Source organism: Mustela lutreola, chromosome 12 (genome assembly GCF_030435805.1).
Source record: "Mustela lutreola isolate mMusLut2 chromosome 12, mMusLut2.pri, whole genome shotgun sequence".
Taxonomy (NCBI): domain Eukaryota; kingdom Metazoa; phylum Chordata; class Mammalia; order Carnivora; family Mustelidae; genus Mustela; species Mustela lutreola.
The window spans coordinates 17,231,915-17,247,243 of NC_081301.1; the positions used below are offsets into that span (position 1 = coordinate 17,231,915).

Here is a 15,329-nt window from a genome sequence, read left to right on the forward strand (position 1 = left end):
TTAACCAACTGGGCCACGCAGGTGCCCAGAGAGCAGAGATTCAATTGCAGTTTTATCTGCCTGGGGAAAGAGTCCCAGGTCATCTCCATGGTGTTGTCCTTTACTAGTTAAGAGAAACAGTCTCATCATTAACACTGCTGTGTTAATTACCCGGTTGCGCATATTAACGGATTGATGGAGAGGGGCTGTCTTAATCAAACACCCATGCTTTGAGGCATGTTTCTGTTTTGCCCACCACCCACACCCTCGCACCTCACTTGCAAATCAGATTGCGATATATCCATTAGAATTACAAAGGTGGATCAGCTTTAATTAATCAATGATGATGCTCTTGAGAAACCCCTTATAAATCAAATGTTGGCAAATTGGAGTTTATGTTTAATGTTGAAGGAGAGCGTGCTTGCTCTCCTACAGTTTACTTTGATGTGACACAGAATCCACTGCTCAGGTGATAGTGGTGGTTGGTGTTTCCTCCGTGTCCTGGGAACTGTGCTCTTGTACCTGGTTAGAGCGGGAGGTGGGGAAGGGTGCAGGTGCACAGTCAAAGACAAGCGGAATAGAGCTTTTGCTTCTAAGGTAGTGTCCACTGAAGGTGCAAAGCATAGGTGCCCCTGGCCAGGATTGTGCAAACAGCTTCTTGGGAAGGTGAGGATGGCTTTCTGGAGCCTTAGAGCATAGGAGTGACTTAGCGAAGAGTTGGGGAGGCCATTTCCGGTGAACGGGGGTGTGTATGTGTGTGCAGGCTGCAGGTTGGGGACTGTGAATGAGGAAAGGGAGGTGGAAACCTCAGGTCATATCTAGGAGACCTAAAAAAGCTGGTTTGGCTGGATATAAAGCCTGATGAAGGAGGCTCACTGGAGATGCCCTTGGAGGCCTGGAACATCAGGTAAGGTCACTGGTAGGCTGGTTGTTGGTAGCAGGAAGGAGCTCAGGCAGGTCTTAAGGCTCTTGGAAGAACAGCTTGGTAACCTACCTGTTGGAGGAAGGAGTGCGGTGGGGAGCTGTGGTTATAGAGTGATAGCTTTGCAGGTCCCATGCTAGGCCCTGATGACCTAAGTCTTCTTGGCACAGGACTAAGGAAAATGCAGCAGCAGGGAGGCCCTTGACAAAGTCAGGAGCCAGAACATACCACTGTTCCAGGGAGGCAGAGGCAGAAAGGGAAGTAGTGTTCTCGGAAGCCAAGCCAGGGATCCGATCCCAGGATGTCGGAGTATCTGCTGATCCGGGGTCAGGGAAGCCCCGGGGCTCCCGCTGTAGGCAGTTCACACCCTGGGTGATTGGGTGCTGTGAAAAATGCATTTATTTTGGAGTGAGAACAGAAGGGGATTGTAGACTGAGCTTGTAGACTGATTGTAGAGTGAGCCGGGGGACCAAGGAAACCATCCGGAGTCTGAGCTTGGACTTGCTCATCCACAGTGGGGGTTGCAGCACTGGGGCTGAGGCTAAATTGGAACCAATGGGGGAAACCGCAGGCGATGTGCTCGGTGTCCATTAGTTGCTAGGGACAGACGTCAGCTTTAATTTCCTGATGGCTACTTTCAGGTCCCGTGGCCTCGGTTGCCAAGCTTGAGGCCTTCCTCTGCTGTTGGTTCCCTCTCGGTTGTAGTGTCTTGTGCATCTACCAGAGAGAACAACCTCTGCTTTGCAAGCGAGGGGAGGTTGCTGTGCCCCTTCAGGTGCCAGTCACCAGGCTGATTGTGGGATGACACCAGCTCCAGGCTGGAGAGAGCCCCTGGCCTCTTATAATTCGCCAGCCACCGCCCTCCCAGATCTGACCACCTCCACGTCCCCCTCCTCCGTGCAGGCTTCACCAACGTCCTCAAGATCCTGACCAGGGAGAGCAGTCGGGAGGAGCTGCTGTCTTTCATCCAGCACTACGGCTCCCACTACATCGCAGAGGCCCTCTACGGCTCCGAGCTCACCTGCATCATCCACTTCCCCAGCAAGAAGGTCCAGCAACAGCTGTGGCTCCAGTACCAGAAAGGTAAGGCTCCGACAAGCTAGATCCTGACTCGGCCATGCCGAAGCTGTGTGGCCTTCGGTACTCCCTGCCCCTCTCTGGACTTCAGTTTCCCCACAGACAGGACGAGGGGCTGTGTGATGTTATCTCAGGATTCTTTCAGTTCAGGCATTTTCTGAGACCCTAAGGTGGTGGGCTGGACTCCAACACTCCTGCCTTGTACGGCAGGTTCCTTGTTTCCAGCTCTCTCCTCTGAAACCACCATGGGGGAAGAGTTGGAAGAATGGGAGTGGCGTCTCCTTGACACCTCCTTCTCTCCAGGCTTCTGGGAAGAGCCCAAGAGGAGCTCTGGCCCTTCTGGTAGGGCTCACTTTGGGTCTGAGGGGACAGTTTCCTGTCTCTCCCGTGGAGAAGCTTCTGTCCTCAGGGAGGGTCACCAGATCATAGGTCCCTGGGAGCCTCAGCTTGTATCAGAACTGGCATTCCTCGGGCTCGATGGGGAAGACCAGTCACCGCCACTTACCGTGGGAGCGTCATTCCCTTCCCACCTCAGTTTTTCCCTTCTGTGAAATGGGTGCTTAAGTAACCATTCCTGTCCACCTTCCACACGGAAGGGAAGCAGTTAACTATCACAGCATTTTGAGAAAGACAGAAATATTCCATCCCTGCATTGTGTATTTTATTTTTTTTTATTTTTTTTTAAAGATTTTATTTATTTTATTTGACAGACAGAGATTACAAGTAGGCAGAGAGGCAGGCAGAGAGAGAGAGAGAGAGAGAGGAGGAAGCAGGCTCTCTGCTGAGCAGAGAGCCCGATGCGGGACTCGATCCCACGACCCTGAGATCATGACCTGAGCCGAAGGCAGCGGCTTAACCCACTGAGCCACCCAGGCGCCCCCCTGCATTGTGTATTTTAACAGGCCGGTGTATTCACAGGGGAGAAGGTGAGTCTCAGCCACACCAAACCAAGTGCCCGTAGATACACAGCTAGTAAGTAGCAGGGTGCGCATGGCTTCCTGTTACTGTTACTGTTCTTGTTATCCATCAATTGAGAAAGGAGAGCTCTCGATGGACGGTGAGGGTGAGGAGCAGTGTTAAAAATGTGCTCCCCACCTTCTTCACGTGGCCCAGCCCCCCTCCCCCGATCTAAGGAACCAAATCAACTTAAACCACAGACTGTGGGAGCCACAAGAGACCTTATGAGTCTCCCTGGACTTAGCACCCCAAGTTTGTAGTTGGGAAAATGAAGGCCCAGAGGGAGGAGGAAGCTTGCTGAGTGTCACTGAGCTCCACTGTGGTGGGGGGTCGAAGACAAAGTGGGGTACGGCTCCATGCTCCCCTCCAGGGCTTTTCATGCCGGCCCCAGTGCGCCTGCCTTTGCCGTCTCCAGAAGCTTTCCTTCTTGCCCCCCGGGGCTTGCAGCCCCCACCGTGGTCTCACCCCTCCCTGCCTCCCATGTGCAACTGTGTGGGGCACGGGGTGGTTTATAGACGCGGGGGACATAATTGAGTTGTCTGGGAAGAGCTCTGTTTTTTATGGCTGCGACAATGACGGTCTTTAAGGAAGTGCATTAAATCAATAGAAGTCTCGTTGTCCTACCCTATAAATAACGTGACACAACATTAAGCAGGGCAATAAGCTTCAGGACTTTGAAGTAATACAATTAGGTTATGTTTATAAAAACCTTCGCTCACTGTGGCCACTGAACTAACCCGCCTCGGCCCACACTTGGGGCCAGGGACACCACTGTCATGCTAAATACCACGTCATCTCTGTCCTCAACTGCTTCCAGACCTTGGCCTGTTTCCCTCCAGAAAGCCCCACTCCTTAAGCAGGGGATGCATGGACTCTGTAGCAAGTCAGACGAGCTGGGACAGAAGGAAAGCCCACAGAGCAGCTGGGGCCCCTTCAAGACGCCAGAGCCCCCCGGGTTGCCACAAACTTGCTGGGGAAACTTGGCACAGTAGCTTTCCTCTCTGGGCAGCTTGTCTGGAGGCACGTTTCTTGCTTCTGTCATATGCTTGCTCCCAAGAAGATCCCAGGGGTCCGCGGAGGCCACCTTAACACTTCTCACTCTCACCACCTGCTGTGACCTAGATGACCCATGAAGCACTGCGGTTGTATTTTTTTTAAACGTGGGAGTGATGTTTGCGAGGGGGAGGCTGAGAAGCCCGGGAATGTTCCCGGGGAGGGAGGAACTCTGAACTCAGAGGTAATGGGTGACCTTTCTCTCCACAGCCATCTGCTGTGTCATGGACACGGGCTACACGAGGGCCTCCTGGGAAGTGGGTCAGGGTGGGTCGGGGTTTGGAAGCAGGTCACTCGGGGGGGGCAGAGCTGCGGGAAGAGGTGCTATGAGTGGGACAGACAAGGGTTCTAGTCTCCCTGTCTACCCTTCCCTCCCTGCTGGCTAACCTCAGGCAGGAACTTCTAAGTTTCTGTGTCCTCGTGCGTTAAATGGGGGATAGGAATTCCCTGGCGTGGCTTTTTGGGAGAACGAAATGAGATAATACAGGTAAAGTGGCTGGCATGTAGTCAGCACATGCAAAATGATAGCTTAGAATAAAGCAAGACTCATCGGTCGCAGCTGAGGAGTCTAGTCCTAGCAGGGCTCCTTAATCTCTCGGAGACGCACCTGGGTCACTAGAAAAGGATAAATATTCTTTCAACCCGGAGAGTGGAGTGGGGAGGGCTTCCTGGAGTCTTTGAAATCTATGTTTAGCTCCAGGTGGTGGCGTGTCCTTGATTGGAAGGACCAAAGCTGGAAGGAAGTTCCGGGAAAAGAGGCCCAATAGGGCGTGAGTCACAGCACATTACAGTGTAGTCCTGTGGGTTCTCCCATGTACCCCTTGAGGCAAAGAAGGCAAGAATCCCACTTACCCCTCATCTTCGCCTGGGAAACCTGAAGCTTAGAGAAGAAGAGGAGCTCGTTGGGGTCACAGTGTATGGGTGAAAGGGATGGTGTTTGAATTCCAACCTGAGCACAGTGTTCCCTGCCCCCGAGATCTGGTGTCCACAGAAATTAGAAACAAATGTCCCAGGCTTTCCAGGTTTATTAAAGATGGGGCTCTTGCTCCTGCTGTGATCCGGGGCAGTCACTAGAAATCGTTGGAAAGCCCAGGGGTTCGGGACTGAATGTGCCTGATTAAAATATTCCCATGAGAGGTTTATTTGACGATTAGACTATTATTCCCCTAAGTGTTTCTCAGTGTGTGTTCCACAGGAGAAAAAAAAGAGAAAGAAAGAAAGAAAGAAAGAAAGAGAAAGAAAGTTCCATTTATCTTTCATTCATTCTTTAATTCACTAATATTTCTTCAGTGCTGCTTCTGGGCAGACCTTGTGCCTGGTGCTGGGGCACTGCGGGAGACGAGATGTGGACGCTGTCCCCGTGTTGTTCACCCCCCAGTCTGTTCTAGACTTACAGTGTTTCACCATTTTTTTTTTTTTAACCCACTGGTAGACAGCTGGAAAGAGGGGTGGGGTGGGCTCATGGTAAAGAACCCAGTCACTGCCAGGTGATGGCCCATATCTATTATTTCATGTTCAACTAATTCTGATCAGTTAGGGAATGGCTTATCTAGGCCACTGTGTGGAGATCATGGAGCCCACTGGCCAAGAACGTTAGGATCCGTTGGCAGTGGCTGCTGTGATGCAGATAGTGGCGGGGAGAGGCTGTGTATCATTTTCCTTGCAGCAGGGCAGGGCAGAAGCCGAAAGAGCAGACCCACCTTGTGACGTTAATTTTAGGGGGGAGCTGGGCATGCCAAGCAGGACTGGAAAGATCCAAGCAGGGAGGTGGGGTCTGCCACCACCGAGTGGATCATCTCAGGATTTCGCCAGTTTGGAGGGGACCAGAGCACTGAACAGATCAGTTGGACGGTGCCTGCAGAAGCCAGGAAGACCTTAGAAGTAGCCAAAGTCATCCCTGGGCTCTCCAGGCACAGCAGTGCTTAGCGTGGAAGCTGCTTTAGCCTGTGAGTCCCCTCTAGCCCTCGCCTCTGCTCCCAGGCCGTGCCCCAAGCACCATGTGAAGTTTTCAGTCTCTGGCAGCTGAATACTTTCAGCTTAATACTTTCACTGCACGCTGCTGTGTTCCTGATAGGTGTGTATTTTAAAAAGCTACCTTTCTCCCAGTTTACTCTTGGCTTGATAGTCACATACACTGCCCAGCTGTGACCTTGATGCATGTCTTTTTATCTTAATTATGACATAAGAAGTTACCCAGCCTGTAGCTAGCTTGGATAAAGACTTTGTCATTTGGAAGTAAAGTGGAGGTTTTGCAGTCAGATGGACTCAGGTTCAAATCCCAGCTCTGCCTCTTACCAGCTGTGGGATCTTGGGCAAACTGATCACTCTCTAGATCACTTTCTTCCCATACAAAATATAGGCTCCAGCACAGCCCATCAGTGAACTCCTTTAGCACTGAGCTAGAGTTATTATCTTGATCCAATGCATTCCTTCCCACCACAGCTGCCACATCTGCTGTGGTAACTGTGTTTCCTTTCCAGGGGTGTGTGTGTGTGTGTGTGTGTGTGTATGAGAGAGAGAGAGAGAGACCAACTGAGGGAGGCAAGGAGGGGTCATGAAAACACAGAGAAGTCAGGGCTCCTGGGTGGCTCAATGGGTTAAAGCCTCTGCCTTCAGCTCAGGTCATGATCCCAGGGTCCTGGAATCCAGCCACGCGTCAGGCTCTCTGCTCTGCTTCCCTCTCCCTCTCTCTGCCTGCCTCTCTGCCTACTGTGATCTCTGTCTGTCAAATAAATAAATAAAATCTTAAATACAAAACAAAGCACAGAGAAGTAGATAAGTGCAAAACAGAACACACACACAAAAGCGCACACACACACACACACACACAAAGGAGAAACAAAGAAAGTGTAGAAGAGAAAAGATATGTAATTAATACGACTTTTCCTAGTTTATAGACTCCATGACCCTGTGAAATGATATTTTCTAGTGAAGGTTACACTGCTCTTGAGTTAAGATTGGGGCAGTCCATGTTATAGAGATGTCCTCAGAGATAGATGCCTGTTGCCACCTTTAAAAGATGTTTTATCTCAATTATAATTTCCCAAGACTGTCCGAGGGAATGAATTTCTACATTTCCATTTGAATTACAGTGCAGGTTTGACTGTCAGCTCAGCATTCCGAGACTATTCTTTAAAGGAGTTCTGACTGCTTGAAAGGCAGCCCAGGAGTTGGGGGGGGGGGCGGAGAAGGAAAAGATAGTCAAATGTCACCTCCTTTTCTGAGGACAGTTGTGGCCAAGGGGCTGATGTGGGCTGGAGAACTCTCCTGGGCTTTCAGTTTCCTGAGGGAGTTTGCTTCAAAGACAGCAACCCCACATGAAAGCAGTTGTTCTCAGAACTGGGACTGCCTGGCTACTGGTTTACTTCTCTGTAGATTGAATCATCAGGGGGCAATTTTCAGTTCCTATTTGCTTGACCTTCTGTTAGCGTTTGACCGAGCTGACCGCTTCCTGCTTGAGGCACTGTGTTCGCTGCCATTGTCCCAGATCTTCCTTGTGAGTCCCCTACCTTCCTGCTGGCTTCTTCTCTGTCTGCTTTGCCGGCTCACCCTCTTCTACCCACCTCCATCCGTGGGACTTCAGATGACCCTGGCCTGGGCCCCCTCTTCCTGGACCCTTCTCTTGTGGGGATTCTGTCACTGTCCCTACATTGTCGACTCCCACTTTACACCTCTGCCTCGAAGCCTTCCCCCAATATTTGCCATTATGGCAGCTCCCTTGCCCACCCAAACTCTGCCCCACACAACCTGGTGGTTTCCCAGCGTTTGAGTGAAATGGGCCATGATCTGTTTGTAGGCAGAACCAGACACCGGAGTCTTTCTTCACATCCTCCCTCCCTCGCGCCCCCCCATTTCCCAAATCTTACCCATTTTCATTCCCAATGAGGGATTGAATTTGCCCACTTCTTTCCATCCCTCTCCTGGGCCCTGGATCAAGCGGCCATCGTGGCTTGCCTAGACTCTAGTGCTGGCATTCTACCTGGACTCTTGGCATCCACTCTTTTTTTTTTTTTTTTGAAATTTTTATTTTTATTTATTTTTTTCTTATTTCTTTTCAGCATAATAGTATTCATTGTTTTTGCACCACACCCAGTGCTCCATGCAATCCATGCCCTCCCTAATACCCACTACCTGGTACCGCAACCTCTCACCCCCCACCCCTTCATGACCCTCAGATTGTTTTTCAGAGTCCATAGTCTCTCATGGTTCACCTCCCCTTCCAATTTCCCTCAACTCCCTTCTCCTCTCCATCTCCCCATGTCCTCCATGTTATTTGTTATGCTCCACAAATAAGTGAAACCATATGATAATTGACTCTCTCTGCTTGACTTATTTCACTCAGCATAATCTCTTCCAGTCCTGTCCATGTTGCTACAAAAGTTGGGTATTCATCCTTTCTGATGGAGGCATAATACTCCATAGTGTATATGGACCACATCTTCCTTATCCATTCATCCATTGAAGGGCATCTTGGTTCTTTCCACAGTTTGGTGACCGTGGCCATTGCTGCTATGAACGTTGGGGTCCTGATGGCCCTTCTTTCCACTACATCTGTATCTTTGGGGTAAATACCCAGTAGTGCAATTCCTCGGCATGCACTCTTGTCTCCCCAGTCCAAACCACACAGCAGCCCCGAGGACACGGGTCAGTCAGTGCTCTCCAGAGAGACAGAACCAACAGGATGGATGGTTGGATGGATGGATGGATGGGTAGATAAAAGTCTCTATTGTATATAATATTCATACATGAGAGAGAGAGAGAGATTTGTTATGAGGAATTGGCTCATGTGATTGTGCAGGCTGAGAAGTTTCAAGCCAAGATCTGTTCAGCAAACTGGAAATTCTGGAGAGCTGATGGTGTACGTTCTGATTCCAAAGCTAGTAGGCTTGAGACCCAAGAAGAACCAATGTTTCTGTTTGAGCCCAAAGGCAAGAAGAGAATGTTGTTCTAGCTCCAACAGTCAAGCAGGAGGAATTCTTTCTTACTCCTGGGGTGGGGGGAGGGGTCGGCCTTTCTATTCTATTCAGGCCTTTACCTGATTGGTTGAGGCCCAGTGACATAAGGGAGGGCATTCTGCTTTACTCAGTCTGCTGCTGATCTCATCCACAACACCCTCGCGGACACCCTCACAGACACCTCCAGAGTCGTGTTTGACCACATCTCTGAATAGCCCATGGTCCAGTCAAGTTGATGAAGACAATTAACCATTAACAGAAATACCATCATGCTTCTTCTTGGATGAAAACTCCCAGGTCCTTTGCCATTGTTCTGAGGCTAATTTCCAAAATCTTCCCCATAGCCTCAGTGCCCTTCCAGATCCGCCATGTCCCCAGCCAGTCTGCTCCAGGCTGTCTGTCTGTCTGTCACACTCAGCCTCACACAACCCTTCACTATGGCGGCAGTCAGGGATCAGAGCCCGGCCACATTCCTCTAGGCCAGGGTCCCAGCCGGGTGGTGGGAGGTGGTCCCAGAGCTCTTTCCCTCCCCCAGCTTCATGGCTTCCACGCAGCCCTGTGTAGTAGGATGCATCTAGCTCTGAGGTAGTGTTTCCTTGGAGAGTGGGGAGGCCAGAGGAGGTTAAACCTGAGCTGGACGCTCACTTGTCTGCAGCACGCCAGAGGAGAGAACTAACTTAATTCTCCTCAGAACCTTGCAAGAAGACGATACAGGATGTGGTTCATTAAACACAAATAGGCCCATGAGACTGCCATTTCCACCAGATGAAATTACCAAAAAAAGCATTTGTTCCCTGGTTTAGATTGAGTCCATCTGGAACGGAACACCCCAGTCGTCTTCCTATTGGTGCGTACCAAGAATAATAATCCTTTGCAGGGCTCCGCGCAGAGCAGAGCGGCTCACAAAGCACTTTCACGTACATTTTTTCATCCAATTTACTCCTCGCACAACAAGCCTGGAAGGGAGGCATTGTTATCTGCATTTTGTGCTTGAGGGGAGCGAGGCTTGGAAGGGTGAGATGGCCTGAGGGAGTTCCCAGCTGGGAGCTTGGCAGCAGGGATTTGAACCCAGGCTGCTTTCATCAGGAGAACCCGTGTTTGTTCCTACCACTGCAGCCTCAGAGAACTCTCTAGATGCTGTTATCAGGCCCAAGGCATTCCTGTTCTGTTTCTCTTATCCACCCTCCAAAGAACAGAAGGAAGCCGACTCAGAGCATAGGCCCTCGGGGTGGGCAGGAGAGGAGATACTCTACTCACCCTCTTAACTTAGAGGCAGCATTATGAGGCAGAGCCAAACCCAAGAACGTCAGAGCTGGAAGGAACCTTGGCACTCCTTGAGCCAGGGTGAGCTTCTCTTTGTGGGCTAGTTTTGATTACAAGGTAGTAGCCACCTGAAGTGCTCCCTGAAAGAAATTCTGGGTCAGGCAGGACCAGGCTTGGTGACAAGAATGCAGTGGTCACTTAGCAACACCAATCGTGGCTGTGAGAGGAAGAAACGCTTGGGTAAGGTGTTTCCTATCCTCAGCCAGGCTGGCTGTTCCCATTCAACAGATGGGAAAGTTGAGGTCAGCTTATGCAATCGCTTAGAACCTGCAGTGGCGAAGGGGGAAATTTAATAACCATTAGCAGCGTTTTTGTTTTGTTTTATTTTGGTTTTGGTCTTTACCCTCCTGAAAACTCAGAGCATTTTCAAAGACCCTGGTTCCCTAAGCCTCCCACATCCTCAAAGATGGGAGCGTCACTGGTTGACAGACTGCACGTTTTCTTATTTTAGGGTACACATGCACACACAGATCTATCACTCCCTGAAGCATGAGAGGCTGCCCCTCTTGTCCTTCCACTTAGGGAACTGTAAGAGATTGATGCTGTTGTCAACTAGTTATTCTGATTCTAGTCAGACGGGAGCCAAAAACACTCTTGTTCCCCTATCCCAGTCCTATTCCCAGGAAAGTGATAGAGGGACTGAGGGAGTCAGGTGGGACCCTTCTCTCTCTCAGCAGTCTTGCACTAAGAATGTGGAATTTCCCTGGGGATGAATGGGGGCTTTTGTCGTTTCTCTGCCTTCAACCCCTTAGTGAGAAGAAGGTCTGGAGGGAACCCAGGTGCACAGAGGGGCGCTTTTGCCTTCCCCAGGGCCTCAGCAGCAGGCAGAACCTACCCCCCCCCCCGAGAGCAGTCTCACCCACCAAGCCCACTGCACAAGGGCACCTTCCTTGCCACTCTCTCTTGTCCTTCCTTCATCCCTTTTCATTACTCCATCTTTCCACGCTACTGTGTCCAGCGCCTACTGTATGTCTGGATTAGAGGCAGAGGCTGTCAAGGTGAATGAGACCCACTTCCTGGTCTCAGTAGGCTCACAGTCCAATGGGAAAGACTAACCAGCGAACTTTTGATAAAGGCCATGACAGAAGAAAGCGTGTGTGTGTGTGTGTGTGTGTGTGTGTGTGTGTCGGGTTAGGAGTGGAGGAAGCCAGGCTAGGAGACTGGTCCCTAACCATGTAGGGTGGGTGGGAATTTCCCCGGAGGAGAAGACATCTCGGCAGAGCCCTGGAGGGTGTGGGTATTTACCACCCGGGTGGTGGAGGTGGATTGCAGGGGACAAGACGCAAATCTGGAGGTGTGAAAAAGCCTGGTGAATGCTGAGTCCTCTCAGACCGGTTGGGAGCAGTAGTTCCTGGATGTTATCAGGTGTTTTGAGGGATGTCACTGGCCTCTTTTTTCCATCTTCGAATGTCTCTGTGCCTCAGTCTTCAAGTCGTCAGAGAAAGTGCCATTGCCTCTGTCCCCAGCTGAGTACTCTCATGCACGGGAGAGGCTGCGTCTCCAAATGCCTCCAGAGAAGTCAAATCATCGGGTCCGTTTCAGAAGTCCCCGGGAATAGTCAGAAGAGCATCTGACCCTTTCAGGTTGTCGTGAAGATGGGATGTGATCATGTGATTAGTTGGGTTATAGTAGGAACTCTACACAAATCAGTCATTGTTACCCACTCCTTATCAGAGGAGTACCCATCACCAAATACCAACAGCACATCAGATGTGTGTGCGTCATCTGTCCCATTTGCCAGATATGTGACGCAGGACAAGGCATGTTGATTTTGAGTCTCAGTGTATCTTTAAGATGGGTATAGTGATGCTTGCTTCACAGTATGTTATGAGAATGAACTGAAACAATGATTATAAAGTGATTACTGCTGCACCTGGTATACAAGAAATACTCGGGAAGTGCGAGCTATTATTATTATCATTTATTATTGTGAGACACAATCTAGTCAGTGGCGATTATTATCACCATCAGTTTTCTGAAACAAAAGGCATAATGGCGTAGCTCTTTCCAGTCCTGAATACAGAAGCCTAAGATAAACCTAAAGTCACGGCCATTTCTCACTCAGTGATTGGCCAACTTGAATTTGAGTCCTGCCTGAACCTGGGGGATGGGAATAGAAAGCAGATTTATCAGAAAGCTCAGCCTGGAGCCCAGCAGTGGGGCATGGGGTTGCCTGTTTGCACGGCTGGATGCTGAGTTCGGAATGCACTCGAGGAATGTGCAGGGCTGCGTGTGTTGGGGAAGGGGATGGTAGAGGAGCAGGCAGCAATGTCTGATGTGTATGACGTTCTTAGTATGGACCAATTAATCACATGATCTTATCTTGGGCTTCATAAGAACCCCCATGAAGTCCAGGGTACCATGTCTATCTTCCAAAGGACAAAACTGATCTAGCTTAAGCTCTCATGGCTGGTAATAGGCAGAGGCAGTATTCTATCCCAGGACTGTGTGACTCCAAGGTCCCCATGCCCTGATCCATCCCTGTAAGAAAAGGTGCCACATGCCGAGAACCACTCTGTGCCAGCAGGCGCCCTGGGCACTTCAGGTGCATGATCTCATTTATTCCTCACAGCGACCCTCTAAAGCTGGTGCCTTTCTGCCTGGGAAACTGAGAATCAGGAGGTGCTGGATGGGAAGGGGGATATATATAACCCAAAGGCATATATAGCCCGTTGAGGTACTTGCTGGTTTCCTTTCTTTCTTTCCTTGCTCCCGCCCTCTCACCGTTTACATTTTGCTGTTACTTAACCACAGTGGGCACTCCAAAAAGAGTGTTCTGTCTCAGAGGCATTTCTCTTCCTTTTAAAACAGGTAGAAGTCGTTGATCAGGAAGAGTGAAAAAAGAGGCAGACAGATCAGCAGGGTTCCAGCCTGCCTGGTGTTGGTCAGTGGGCTTGAGACCCTTGTTTTCTGGCGACCCCTTGGCTCTGGGTCAGGGTCCAGGCTTTGATCCAGGCCTTAGAGATTGACTAGACTACTGATCCACTTGGTTGTTTTTATCTGACACATAAGCCCTAGATCCCAAGCATTCCTCCTTGAGATCCTTGGGGTCTGTATTTCTCTGTTTCACATTTCACAGGTGCCCAAGGAGATAGAAGGGTCCTTTTAGAGATCTTAGCCCAAGCAGTCCCTGAGGTCGGGAGCATCAGAATCACTGAAATTTACAGCTGGAAAGATCCTTAATTCAATAAATCTATTAATATAGATGGTGAAACGGGTAATGAGAAACTTGCTCAGAGGGAACTATAAATCAGTGACAGGGTTAGGAATCAAACCAGCTCCCCTTTCTCGCTCTTCCTTCCACGAGGGTGTGCTAAGAGGCAATTCAGGAGGCCCTGTGCCAAAGGTATCTCCTTTTTATTTGTGATTGCTTTATTGAGATACAGTTTACATACCATGCATCACATATTGAAGGTATCTTTTCGAGCCTTCTCTTCCAGTGGTGGTTTTGCACAAAGATAAGATTTAGGGTTTCCACAAGGAAACACAACTTTTCATGACTTTATTGTTGAGAAGATTCTCCAAGGAAAATTAAATCTGAGGTAACCACTCCTCCCTCATTTCAATTACATCCCATTTTCTGTTGCAGCTTGCTGTCTGTGATTCAGGGAGGCAGCTGGGGGGAGGGGCACAAGGTGGCACAGCCAGCTGGTGCTAAGTGTGACACAAAGTGTTCATTTTTACCAATATATGAGCGAGGCTGCCCCCCCTGCCCTGGTTTTGTCCAGCAAGTTTTAGTGCCTTCTCCGTGTGAATGCAGCAGTAAATTAAATGTGGCTCTGCCTTCACGGAGCTCAGTCCAGACTTGGAGAGAGACAGGTAATAAGGAAATCACAATGCAATGTGTAAACGCTAGGACGGGAGGAAGCGCCGAGTGTGGCCCGGGCACCCGACTCAAACTGTGGGATGGCTCTGGAAGGGACTCTCAGAAAACCAGCAGGAGGCAAGATTTAGGTAACCTAGGTGGTTAAGGAGAGGGAAGGTATCAGGGGGCAAGAAAAGCATGTACATAAAAGGGCCCTGAGATAAGAGGGGGAAAAAAAGTGTATGGAGCAGTCTGCTAGGAAATAGGACCGAGATAAACGCAGGAAGAGAGAGGGGCAGAGGCCACATCCCACTGAATGTGTGGACCACGTTAAGAAAGTGTCCTTTACTAGGAGCAAATTAAGGTCACTGAAAGATTCTATTAATATTATTTGCATTTTAAAATTTGATTCTGGCTAGTGCAGGGTAGGGCTTGACTTGGGCTTGAAGGAATGCTAGATTGGAGTCAGGAAGATCAGTTAGGAAGTCGCAGCCTTGTTTCAGGAGAAAAATAATAGCAGCTTAACATTTAGTAGTCATGCAGCGGAAGGAAAAAAAAAAACGGGTGAGAAATGGTGGCACTGAAGTGTTTCTTAAAGTAGAACAAAAGAACAGCAGGTGTTGGGAGAGCTGAGCTCAGGTTTGAGTATGTTGAGTCTGAGGTTTCTCAGGGACATTTTCATTGAACATAGCAGCCCACAGCTGACAAGGTAGTTGGCAATACCATGTGGGCAGCTGGACATATACTGGTGTGGTGATCCAAGAAAAAAAAAAGGTAAGAACTGAAAATGCAGGTTTGGGACCTAGTTGTGTAGGTAAATCATCACAGAAGACAAAGCTCCCAGTATAAAAATACAGTTCCCCTGTTGCCCTTGTGCAACTTGTTTCCTCCTGGAGCAACTTACACACACACACACACACACACACACACACACTCCACACCCAGTATTGTTTCTGACCTCTGACTTAGAGAGGCTTTGTTTCATTCAGAGAGGCTGTCCACACTTCTCCTTTCTGGCCGGCTTTTACTTACATAAAATGTTATGGGACTCTGAGGAACAGTCCTCGTGCGTAGTACATAGGCTGGAGTTAACACCTCCCAGTTCACGGAGGGAAACAGGCCTAGGCAGCCATCATCACCAGAGCAGAAGGAATGAATATATACTTCTAAGGTTTTGGCTTCATTATTTGCACCTTCTATTTGGCCTAGAGTTCAATAGTGAGCCTTTATGGAAGGTCCAGAGATAGTGCCCATTTGT

General features: G+C 49.5%; 1 protein-coding gene across 3 annotated transcripts in view; it reads left to right on the forward strand.

Moving 5' to 3' along the window:
• Positions 1-15,329, forward strand: part of ASTN2 (astrotactin 2) — an 859,033-nt gene that overhangs the window by 623,895 nt on the left and 219,809 nt on the right. For all 3 annotated transcript variants that reach the window (XM_059142160.1, XM_059142161.1, XM_059142162.1), the window contains one exon: positions 1,805-1,984. In XM_059142160.1, coding sequence (XP_058998143.1) covers positions 1,805-1,984 — 180 coding nt within the window. The remainder of the gene's footprint in view (positions 1-1,804; positions 1,985-15,329) is intronic.